The 12,690-nt window shown below is 39.6% G+C and overlaps 1 protein-coding gene across 1 annotated transcript in view; it reads right to left on the bottom strand.

Annotated features, from left to right (window-relative positions):
- The window catches only part of FRAS1 (Fraser extracellular matrix complex subunit 1), a 455,628-nt gene that overhangs the window by 247,456 nt on the left and 195,482 nt on the right, over nucleotides 1-12,690 (bottom strand). The window contains exons 10-14 of the mRNA XM_011941729.1: nucleotides 11,766-11,855; nucleotides 9,050-9,085; nucleotides 7,515-7,662; nucleotides 5,947-6,090; nucleotides 3,949-4,083 (exon numbers count right to left, since the gene is read on the bottom strand). Coding sequence (XP_011797119.1) covers nucleotides 3,949-4,083; nucleotides 5,947-6,090; nucleotides 7,515-7,662; nucleotides 9,050-9,085; nucleotides 11,766-11,855 — 553 coding nt within the window. The remainder of the gene's footprint in view (nucleotides 1-3,948; nucleotides 4,084-5,946; nucleotides 6,091-7,514; nucleotides 7,663-9,049; nucleotides 9,086-11,765; nucleotides 11,856-12,690) is intronic.

The raw sequence follows: 12,690 nt of genomic DNA, 5'->3' as shown, positions 1-12,690 counted from the left end.
GAATCACTTGAACCTGGGAGGCAGAGGTTGCAGTGAGCTGAGTTTGTGCCACTGCACTCCAGCCTGGATGAAAGAGCGAGACTCCCTCTCAAAAAAAAAAAAAAAGAAAGAAACAGGTGGTTTAGCTTCCAGGTCCAAGCTTTTAAACATTGGGCCAGGCTTCCTATGACATCTGCACCTGCAGAATGAAGGCAGCATTTACCCTGAGGTACACATGAGTCTATCCTCAGGCCTTTGTGAATAAAATAAGTTTTAAATAGACAAACAAAACATTGATACACATATAAAAATGGTCTAAATCCTACTCTTTCTCTTTTCAAAGCTTACAACCTTATGAGTTACTCATTTTCACGTAATCTTACATGGTGTGTGTTGTTGGTAAAATTCTTATGGACTCTCATATCTAAGATTTGTGTGCACAGTTCAGTGGTCCCACCAGAGTGGAACAGAGGCTGATTGAAAAGAGGGGCAAGACAAGCAAGAAAGAATGTTCTTAGGACCTGGAGAGTTCCACCTGGATCCAGTTTAGATTTAATACCTGAGTTTTTAAGATCAGTCAAGGAACCACTGTCCTGGTAGACGGAATAGAGTAAATGCAAGGCAAGTGATACCAAAGAGCCAGGCAGGAAGAGTGGAAGGTCAAGTATTGTGGTGGAGAAGGTGGGGAGGGGGAGCAAGGAGCATCCATACATGGATAAAGCCTGGCCATCAGTCTCCAAGTAATTAAGCGGTGGGCTATTAATTCCTGGAAATGGGTCAGAGCAGGGCAAGCAGCAGGAACCAAAGTACAAGCCCAGTGCTAGGACTACAGAGTCAAGAAGAGTGGGGTAGGATGGGCAAGAGGGGGTGTTAATCAGATCCAGCTGTTGGCAAAGGACACATAGAGGTTAAAGCAGAATTCTGAGTGCCAGAACTAAAATGTGAGCTTTGGGTACTAACAGGGTGATCACTGTATGGCCCTACCTGCTGTGAAAAAAGGCAACCTACATCTGTCTCCAGTTTAGCTTCATATAAAAACTGGCTAGTGCTAAGCCTTAATGTACAGTGGTCAAAGCATCAAACTCTGGAGTTGTGAAGGCAGGGGAAATGAAGCAGGGACTGGTATGGAGTGCATCGTGTGGCCTATAATTACAACATTATTCAGTTTAATCATGCAAAATATGTAACAATAGTATTAATATATGCACATGTGTTTATATGCATGTGTGTGTTTGTGCATATACCCCTAAACTCAAGGGAAAAGAGAAAATGATAAGGGTCCTTATGGGTAAGATTCTCAGGCACGACTAAGTGTTTTCCTTTACTCCCTCTAGTTTACCTGCTTGTACTCTTTTGTTGAAGAGCCATGTTTATCTGCTACTTTTTTTCCACTCTGCCCTTTATTCAACATAGTGAACATGAATATTAATCAGGTGATTTCTGGTAATTAGTTTCCTCAGCACACCACCCAGTTTCTTTGGGTTTTGATGAGCCAATAAAGTGGCAACTTCCCAATCATCACATAAACGACCCTGCCAAAAGGAATCAATCCAGAAAAACCTGTTGTTACCATAAAATGGCAGGCTTCTTTTTGAAAAGTTTAGCACGTATTGGAAGAGCAGCAGCTGAGTGACTGACTTCCAAGGTCAGTGGTGAAAAGTCACCAAAAGTGGTACAAGCATGAATATTGCAAAAAATTCCAAAGCTGAGAAAGCTTATCTGGAAAGACGATCTTAGTGCCAAGACAGTATACGAAAATTGATCACAACTTTAGCTTTAATTTTTAAGATCCTCTCCCTCTCCTTTTGCTCTGTTTTTTTTTTCTCCTTATTTTATGCATAAAAATGCAACCAGCCTGAACTAAAGCAAATTGGTTTAATTCCCTGGAGGGAGCATGAACAAATTTTCCCAGCAACTTTCTACTAGAGGCATTTGTGTGTGGATATGTGGATGGAATGTGAAGCAGTGAGCTACGTAAACCAGTAATCAAATGAAATACTACCCATTTCAAAATGCCCTAAACTAGCATTAGCATCACCAATTAAAACAATGGGCGTGGAAGAAAGGAAAATGCCCTCCCCCCCAAAAAAGTCATATGTATGTGGTATCTGCGTATTTCAGGGGATGGAGGTGGCACAGAGGAAGGAGTAAAATCTAGGGGAAATTAATTCCCTTTTAAAGGCAAATCTGTCACGAGTGCTAGCAGGAGATCTCTTTGATGGGATAAAAGAAAGGAGTAAAGACATTCAATAATTTCATCAAATTAAAATTTCAGCAGTTTACCTAAATTGCTCAACCAATAGACACTTATAAAGGTATCTGCATGTGCCCACTTTTAACCTGTGTTAAAGTAACAGGTAAACAGAACATGATAAGCTATAAACACTAAGGGTTCTTTTCTCTTTTATGGCTGAGACTTCTATTGAAACATTGGTCTTTGAAGGACCACCAAGTGGTAGTATTCTCATTCATTCATTCATCATACACTTGTTTAACAATGCTGAGAACTCTGTGTAGCCCTTGATGCTGAGGATATAGACACGTAGGAGATATTCTTATAGACATCAAAGAGCCTTCAAGTCAAACTCAGAAGTTATTCTGCCTTCCATACTCTATAACATGACTGATCACAAAAGAGGCCCTGCTACACTCATATCACTGTGGCATAAACAGTATTAGTGTTTCCTTTCAACATGGTTTCCACAACCCCATGAATTCTGCTTCTGACCATGAACTGGAATGGAGAGGACCGTCAGCCTCCTCCACATAGGTCCTGCACATGGCCCGAGTGCTCATTTAGCCTGCACATCTGATTAATACCATGAACTTAGCCTTTTCAACCTAAATCATTTACCTGCAAATGATTTTCCTGAAAATCTAACCAAGGGTGTGAAAGAGAGGAGTATATCAGCTGCCCCTCAAATTGGCCCACCTTCTGATTCTCATCACTGATCCACCCTTATGTTTAGCTGCAGACAGTAGCTATCACAGCTCCCTTGCATGACATCCAAGACCTTCCCCTGGTCCATCTGCCTTTTCAGATTTCCCTGCCACCACACACCCTGCCTTAGTTTCTGGGCACATCTAATTATCTGTTCTCCTGAAGACAAACTCATATCTCTGCCCCGTGTCTTTGTTTTCACCATTAACCCTGATATGGTTTGGCTCTGTGTCCTGCCTCAAATCTTATGTCAAACTGTAATCCCCACGTGTTGAGGGAGGGACCTGGTGGGAGGCGATTGGATCATGGGGGCAGTTTCCCCCATGCTGTTCTCGTGATAGTGAGTGAGTTCTTGTGAGATCTGATGGTTTAAAAGTGGCACTTCCCCCTTCATTCTCTCTCTCTCTCTCCTGACACCGTGTAAGACGTATCTTGCTTCCCCTTTGCCTTCTGCCATGATTGTAAGTTTCTGGAGGCCTCTCCAGTCATGCAGAACTGTGAGTCAATGAACCCTCTTTTCTTCACAAATTATCCAGTCTCAGGTAGTTCTACATGGCAATGTGAAAACAGACTAATACAACCCCCATCTTCCATTTCTGCATTTAAAAAATTATTTATACATTTGCTCTTTAAACTTATAATTATAATCTCTATTGAAAAAATGGCCAAGTATAAACAAACCAATTAAGTTATATTATGACTACTCTTACCTCAAGAGACTATTACAATATTAAGAATTTCAACTAGATCTCAGTTAAAAACATAAAATAAAAGTAGGCATATAAGTCGACTAAATCATATTGATAAGAACCTAATAACCTAATAAGATTATTAAAATAACATCTCAACATGTGTCATTTCTCTAATACACTGTTCGCCTCATCCCATCAGAAGTTCTTCTTGTTCAGAGTTTCTTCTCTTATTGGAAAAAGTGCTTCCAGCTCCTGGTGGCCCCAGATCACTTGGTGGGGTCAAGGTTGGGGAGCTGTCTTGGTAGCTGGCCCTGCTGTGGCCCAGCCAGAGATTACCTGCACAGGAATGGTGATCTTGGTAGAAGCCATCCCCACAGGTAGACACACACTGCCCGTGTCGCATCAGCAGGGGAGGCTGGCAGGATGAGCACTCCAGCCCACTGGTACACGTGGAGCACTGGGGCTGGCAGGCTGATTCCAGATAATGTTGAAGAAAGAGAAAGGGATCATTTGATTAGCTGAAAGACACCACCTCCCTGCCAGTGCTTACACAGCCCAATCTTGAGACTTCAGGTCCCAAACAGAAAATGCAGACAAATAATTTTAACAGCCATCATCTGTATAGCACACAGTTCATCTCAGCCGCTGTTTGAGTGCTTTACGTATATGAATTCATTTAATTCTCACAACAACCCTAGGAGGTAGATATTATTAATCCCAACTTTACAGAGTAGGAACAGACTCAGGGAGATTAAACAACTTGCCCATGGTCACATGCTGGCATTTGAAACCAGGCAGTTTGGCTCAGGAGCCTGTGTTCTTTTCCTCTTATCCAGTAGCCCCCGATATCTTTGTCACTCAACCTTTTAACAAGATCTCTTGCCCCCTTTCCACCAATACTGTATGAAAGAGATATAAGTAACTTTCAAAAAGGTTGAAGATTATATGAATTAGGAAAGAAAGTATGGAGGAGTGAATAATTACAAAAATAATAAAAGCAGCTAACTCTTGTTAATCCTTGGCTGTAGCCTAGACATCAGTCTAGGCACTTAACATGTATTAAAACACCTGGTCCTTATAACCACTCTCTGAGCAAGGTACTGGAATTACCCTCACTTTATAGATAAGAAAGTGGAAGATACCAGGTGCAGTGGCTCACACCTGTAATCCCAGCACTTTGGGAGACACAGGTGGGTGGATCACTTGAGTCCAGGAGTTTGAGACCAGCCTGGCCAACATGGCGAAATCCTGTCTATACTAAAAATACAAAAATTAGCTGGGCGTGGTGGCAGATGCCTGTAATCCCAGCTACTCAGGAGGCTGAGGCAGGAGAATCACTTGAACCTGGGAGGTGGAGGTTGCTGTAAGCTGAGATCATGCCACTGCACTCCAGCCTGGGTGACAGAGTGAGACTCCATCTCAAATAATAATAATAATAATAAAGAATATGGTAGCAGAGAGAGGTTAAATATTTACAGTCAGGTATGAACCTACACACATTTTTTTTTCTTTTCTTTTGAGACGGAGTCTCACTCTGTTGCCCAGGCTGGAGTGCAATGGTGCAATCTTGGCTCACTGCAACCTCCACCTCCCGGGTTCAAGAGATTCTCCTGCCTCAGCCTCCCAAGTAGCTGAGACTACAGGCATGCGCCACCACACCTGGCTAATTGCACACTCTTAAATGGATAATTAACGTCACAAGTCAGAAATAAGGGAATAGTAACTAAGATCTGACATCAACCAAGTCAAGTCTCCCAAGTAAGGTCTCCTTCTCAGAAGTAGCATCCAGAAATGTACATAAACCCATTTTGGATCCTCTGGTAGCCCATAAGAGATAAGCTCTATTACCAACTATCTGATATTGAGCAAGTTGGTTAATTTCTCTGACCCACAAGTTCCCCATTTGCAAAATTAGAAAGCTGTAGTAAATGATCTTAAAGGTCTATGTCAATTCTAAGTTTCTATCCTGGATTAATTGAGTACTTTAAGAAATGAGCCCAGGTATCCTGATGATACTACTATCCTTGAAAGTCTTCAAAAGTAAAAAAAAAAAATTCAACTATGACTACCTAACAACCTCTACATCACCTGTCTTCCAATAAGCACCAAAATACCTATAAAATGGCAGAAAAAGAGACCTACAGGTAGAGAGGGCAAGTAACCTATAGATGACATTACTACCTTCTAGAGGTTTTTAGACATTGTGCGTCTCAAAAACATGCTCCATGCATGACCCCCTCCTTGACAATATTGAGCCTCAGTTTAAGAATCACATCTTTGATGAGTCTGCCTCCCACACACCACCACCTCTGGGCTGTCCACTCAGGGCCATACCTAAACAGAGACTGCCAGCTTGGTAAAAACCCAGCCCACAGCTGTGCACACACCGTCCATTCTGCAGTAACTTGGTAGGATCTTGGCAGAGGTCACAGTGGTCTGGAGTGTGAGAGCATGTCAAACAATCTGGATGGCAATGAACTGAAATCAAGCACAAAGAAGGGGAGAACTCAGTGAACTCCATCTACTATTTCTCTTACATCCTTCAGAAAAGAATCTACAAGGTATGCAGCATTACATAAAACATGAAAAACAGAAAACTGTGGGACTTAGATATGAAAAAGCCTCCTAAATAGCCCAAAAAAAAAAAATGCATTTCAATGCGAGATTGCAAGGAAGTTTTCCTTGTCTGAAATTCATCACTGTCTCCCATAGTCCCAACATGAAGATACTAGAAGAACAGCCTCTACCTGCTGGAATACTTCAAGAAACAGGAATGACTACTTCCATAATGTATGATTTAAACAGATTCAATAATTTGTGATACCTCCGATGTTCTTCTTAAGCTTCGACATGTACAAACACTTCAGACATAAAACCTACAATGTTTAAAAATAGTTATTTTTATCTAAGAAAAATGCAGCTCATTTTCTTCTTTTTCTCCAAAATTTCAAATCTCATTTTCAGTAATTAGGGTTATCACTGAATTTAGTGGTAATTATCAGCAAGGGACTTCTTTTTTCAGGTTTTGAAGTTGCCAAGGACCTGATTTTCAGTATATATAGTGCATAATAATATGCTAAATGTTTGTTTTGGAAAGCCCAGAGAGCCCTTTGGTGAAGGTAACATAATTAAGCCATAAAGTTGCTTTGCTTTTTCCTTGATAAACTCTTCAGAAAAACACTGCGATTAGCCAAAATAAGTTGAGTGCAACAAGAGCAACTGCCAATATGAAAATTATGGCCTGTGAATGAAAACAATTAATTATGAAATATGAATGGAAGAAAATGCCACTTCTCCGAAAGAGACTAAGCTTATAGGCAAATTACTACTCAACCAGAGCAACTCCAGTGCCTGCCAACAATTATTAACTGGAACTAATTCAACCCCAGGTGATTTGAAAGCAGAATTGCAGAACAAGTAGACGAAATTATCTTTTGGAAAAAATTAATGAGTCTGTAAACTTTAAAAACCCATTTGAGAACTCCAAAAGGAACCATCTGTTTAATAGCTCACCTTAAGAACAAAGAACACCCATAATAAACTTTGAGAAATTATTCTTATATTTTGAAGAACAGAAGACAGATTTGCCTTTACAAGTCTTCAAATATGTTGTTTGATTTTCACAATAATTTTGCAATATACATAAGGCATATTTTATCCACAAGAAAATTGAGGTTTAAAGAGGGTCAATGACTTGCCCAAGGTCACGTGCTCATAATCTGTCGAGTTTGGCAATTACATGGACAAAGATTAATTAGCATCATTTGTTAGAAAAATTATGGAGAAACACACAAACCCATTGGTTAACTAAAAAAAAAAGAAGCAAGGGGTTAGGGAAGAGGATCTCTGAGCTTTTTGGCAGTAAAACTATCTCAGTAGAAACAGAGGAGACACGGACCCACCTGATGTGCAGTCTGGACAACACCGTCCCTTCACCTCTAAGGCCAGTGTGCCCACTGGACATGGTGGGCAAGAGGGCTTATAGCAAGTTACCTGAGCCCCTCGGCACTCACACACTTTGCAAGGGCCATCTTCCCACTTCTCTCCCTCCTACGTGAAAAAGTGAAGAACAGCATTGTTATCAGGGTACAGTAATTCAGAAGAGTTTGCTGCTGAAGAACTTACAATTTCCATAAGGACAAAGTGAAGGCAGCTAATCAGTACTCTGCCAAATCTAACTCGGAAATAGAACAATAGCAAAAGAGTCCTAAATATAAAAAGACAGAATTTATCTTTCTTTGTTCATAATGGGTTTACTTCAATGTAGAGCACCAGCCGAAATATTTTAGGCACACTCAGAGACAAGCTGTGAAAGTATTCTAGGACTAACCGAATATGTAAAAGGCATTTAAAACTTGTTTCTCAACCTCTTTCACCAAAAACATCAAAGGAGATTACAACATACCTAGTGATTAGCAGCTGAGTTAAATATAATCTCTAAAATAACAGTGGGACACTTAGTTAAAAACCTGAATTTCCTTATGGTTACCACAGTAAGAGTTAACAATTGAGTCATTATATTCCAAAAATTAAAACTTTTGCAGGCCTACTTTTAATGGGCTGTAGATGTGCCCTAAGCTTTCTCACAGTAAAATATTCTTTTCATCCAAGCAAATTACGAAAATAAACATTAGTAGTCGGCAGAGATTCCAAATTGAATTGTGAAGAACAATTCATTTTTGCTTACAGGAAAGAGACAGAGGTTCTTACCAGAAGGTATGGGAGTGATGAGGGAGGTGAAACAGGGGAAAACAGGAGAGCAGATTTTAAACTAACAATTTTATAAAATGCTTATTAAGTCAGCAGACATTGAACATATCAAACAATGTGACGGTATTTAGCAAAATGAACATTAAATGTTACAAAACTGAGCAATACTATCTTGAGAAGGCAGAAGTGCTTTTCTTCCATTTGAAAGCAGACTCGTCCTCAAGATCAGACCCCTTATTGTAAGATTGCTGTGTTAAACGCTTGCATTTTCCCTTTAAAAGAAACCATTTAACACTGTCCTGTAGACAATCTGGAGAGAACAAATTCGGGATTGTTTGGGGAATGAATGCTTGCAAACCCAAGAAGCTCTTTCTTCAGCACTTTGCAGGACATAAAACTCTACTGATGGTTAAACTGAGTTTTCTAGGCCAGAAAAAAATCAGGGAGAGAAAAATATCACAAGCAAGGGAAAGAATCTATGTAGGAGCTTGTGGTTAGAGAAGCATTCATTATCAACTGCATAAAACAATTGGCTAAAGAAAAGAGCAAAAGTTCAATTCATCAAAGTCTGAATTATCATTAAGACCCTTAATTTCTGGTCATAGTGCCATCAAATGTGACTGTTAAAAATACTAAGGTACTAGGTTTTCCCCATGATATTTCATGCAGATCATTACATAAAACAATTTTATAATGATCTATGTACAAGTTAAAAAGCTATACTTACTGGAATACGTTTAACTTCACTAGCATTTGAGGACGTCTAGGAACAAAGAGAAATGTCTTTATTATGCCACTAAAAACACCATTAGGCTGATCTCTTTATTTTTTCATTAGGAGTTATCCATTTTTCCCAAGTAACATGCAACTTTATTTATTGGTTATGAATAGAGATGCAATCTATCTTATCAAAAACAAGAAAAGCATACTAATCTGAGATGAAAACTACATGCCTAGGAAATACTTCTGAATTCTCACTTTGTGCCTGAGTACTGGGTTTCAATTCCCCTCAATACTAAGGACTTTATGGTCAAGGAACCTGAACTTGCAAGGGCCAATTCTTGAATTTTGCATGGTGCCAGAGCATGATGGAGATTTGTACTTATTTAAAATAACTTAGTTTTCTTTACTTTTACTGAGTTTAATTTATCTCCAAAAATGAGTAGGAAAATGGATACTATGATTGAGAAAATATAAATTCAACATTTGTAGGGAGGCTTTAAAACTTTCTATATTCTTAAGAAAGGAGAATGACTAAAGTGTGATCTATCACTAGGAAACAATGCCAACAGCAAAATAATAATATGCCAATGTTTTCAGCTTTTTAAAAATCGTGCCAAGACAGCACTGTTCTAAGTGCTTCACACATAACATTTCTACAGCCCCATGAGGTAAGTACTATTGTTATCTCTAGTTTCCACTGAGGATTCAGTAACTTGCCGAGGATCACAGTACACAGCAAAGTAGAGATTTGAACCTAGAGCCTGCGCTGTTAACACTATACAATACTGCCTCCCCAGAATGTACAGAAACACCAGAAGGTTGATGGATGTGATTTACCCAAATCAAAAAAAAAAGAAAAAAAAAGTGTGGAGGAATCAGTTCACCAGTCAAAGTCTTTCTTCCTAATTTGTAGACAGTAGTTCCCCCTTACTCATGGTTTCACTTCCTGCAGTTTCAGTTAACCCCAGTCAACTATGGTGGGAAAATACTACATGGAAAATTCAAGAAATATGAAATTCATCAGATTTGAATTGCATGTCATTCTAAGTAGTATGATGAAAATCTCAAGTTGTCTGGCTCCATCTTGCCTGGGACCTGAGTCCTTCCTTTGTCCAGCATATCCACGCTGTAGATGCCACCACCCATTACTCAGGAGCCATCTTGGTTATCACAGCCACTATCTCAGTATCACAGTGCTTACATTCAAGTAACTCTTATTTTACTTAATAATGCCCCAAAGTCCAAGAGTAGTGATGCTGGCAACTCGGATATGCCAAAGAGAAGCTGCAGAGTGCTTCCTTTAAGTGAAGAGATGAAAGTTCTTGACTTAATAAGGAAAGAAAAAAATTTATGCTGAGGTTGCTAAGGTCTAAAGTAAGAATAAATCTATCTATGAAATTGTGAAGAAGTAAAAACAAATTTGTGCTAGTTTTGCTGTTGCAGCTCAAACTGCAAAAGTTACGGCCATAGTGTGTGATAAGTGGTTAGTTAAGATGGAAAAGGCATTAACTGTGTCAGTGGAAAACATGAACAGAAATGTGTTTCAATTGACGCCAGTCTGGATCAGTACTACTGACAGTTTCAAGCACCCACTGGGGACCTTGGCACATATTCTGTGATAAGAGGGTACTACTGTAATCCTATTCTGACCGGTCAAAGAAGCAGTTGTTTTTATGACCAACTGGCATATTTTAAAAAACATAATGAATTTATCAACATTCCAGTACCCAAAATGAAAAATATGGGCTACATAAATTCAGAAAATTTGAAAAGATTAAGGTAAATATATTTCCTTTGGGTAATAGAAAAGTGCAGACAGAGGGCAAAATAAAACCTTAGTAAATAGAGTTTTACCCCACGTGTAATCAACCAAAATCTTGTCACTGCTACCTGCAAAATAAATCTAGAGCCTGGTCACTTTTTACCAAATGTCCCACTTCTTGCCTAGGCCAAGCCACCATTGCCCTTTGCCTGGACCATTACAAAACCCCACTAACCAGATCGCCTACCTCCAGTTTCATTTCCTTCTATCACTCACCCATGCAGCAGCCAAAGTGGTCCTTTCATGAGTTAAGTGAGAGCCCAGTACTCTTCTGCTCAAAACTCCCCAAAAGCTCCCATTTGCCTCAGGGTAAAGAACTGTGGCCTCCAGGCTACTTACTAGACCTCACGGCCAATGCCTTTCTCCCTCATTCACTAAGTTCCCACCAGACTCCAAATTCTTGAACATGCCAGACACATTTGTATCTCAGTGCCTTTGCATTTCCTGATCCCTATTCCTGGTATGTTTCCTCCTAGACATCTACCCGGCTCCCTCCCTTCATGCTCTGCTCAAACTTTTCTGTAAGAGAAACCTCCTCGCCATTTTATGTAAAGGAACACACCCCCTACATCCCACCGTCCTGCACAGCTACCATCTGGCCCACTTGCACTGCTTTATTCTTCTACGTAGTGCTCCTCAGCACCTGACATGTAGTATGTGTGGGGGGTGTGTGTGTGTGTTTTCTGTGTCCCTATACTACAAAGTATGCCCCACCAAGAGAGCAGGAACTCTGCCTGTTGTATTCCCTTCTATGTCCCCAGAGCCTGGTACATAGTAGGTGCACAATAACATTTGTTGAACAAAGGAATGGGTAAAAGAAACGAGAAGGTAATGTCCCCTCATTAGATTAATTTTGAATTAATTTTAAATCATCTTTGGTTATTAGCCTGATACTCACGAATTTTCCATTTCCTTCATAAACACAATAATCATTCCTTGAAATGCATTCAGGACAACATTTTCCATCTAAGTGAATTAATTCTTCACCCTGTAGAAATAAGGGTTGCAGTCGCACATATCAAATTAACATCTCCAGGTAGCAGGGCTAAATTGTGAAGCAGTTGGGTTCCCTGACTGGAATGAGAAACCCTGGCAAACAGTTGGCTCTGGCCCTCTCCCTGTTTCATCTCCCTGTGTGCTGTCTTCCTATGGGGAGTCTAGTCCACACAGCACACTCCTCCCTGTGCTTTTTCTTTCCGGTTATGGTGAATACTTATGCTCTGATCCCTCCATAATTTTCTACCCGTGACCAGGAGCTCACATGAATAAGAAGGATGACCAAGGTTAATGTTATAGTCTAGGAAAGTTATGAGTTTCAGAAAAGGATCACAGTACCTTAAACATACAGTTTGTGACTTTAGTTTCATTAACAGTGCTCAAATCAAACCACCACTTTTCCCTGAATACAAAGTCAGGTGCATCCCTCTATGTGCACAGATGTAGTCTTGGGCATAAATTAAGCAGTAGAAAACTAAACTTTACTCAATATTCTGAAACTCTTACTGCTAGTCAACTCATAGCAAAACTATTCTTAAAATTATAAGAGGAATAATCTTAATTTATCTACTCTGCCATATTTGTGGATATTTAACTTTCCACGTCTTATCATTTTCATTTCCCAGTCTCGATAATTTTAAAATTTTTATTCTTTTTACAAAATAATAAATGTTTGCTGTAAAAATGTAAATAATTTACAATTCTATAATTTAGAAAGTGTAATTCCACTGAAGTCCCATCTCCCAGGAAATCTGATGTTAAAAACACAATCTCTGTTTCCAATTTTTCATGTGTATACACTAACATCTGATCTATATGTTAGTATT

The sequence above is a fragment of the Colobus angolensis genome, unplaced genomic scaffold (genome assembly GCF_000951035.1).
Source record: "Colobus angolensis palliatus isolate OR3802 unplaced genomic scaffold, Cang.pa_1.0 Scaffold200, whole genome shotgun sequence".
NCBI classification, from domain to species: domain Eukaryota; kingdom Metazoa; phylum Chordata; class Mammalia; order Primates; family Cercopithecidae; genus Colobus; species Colobus angolensis.
Note: the sequence above shows the minus strand (reverse complement) of the source record. Positions and strands in the feature narration are given on the sequence as shown.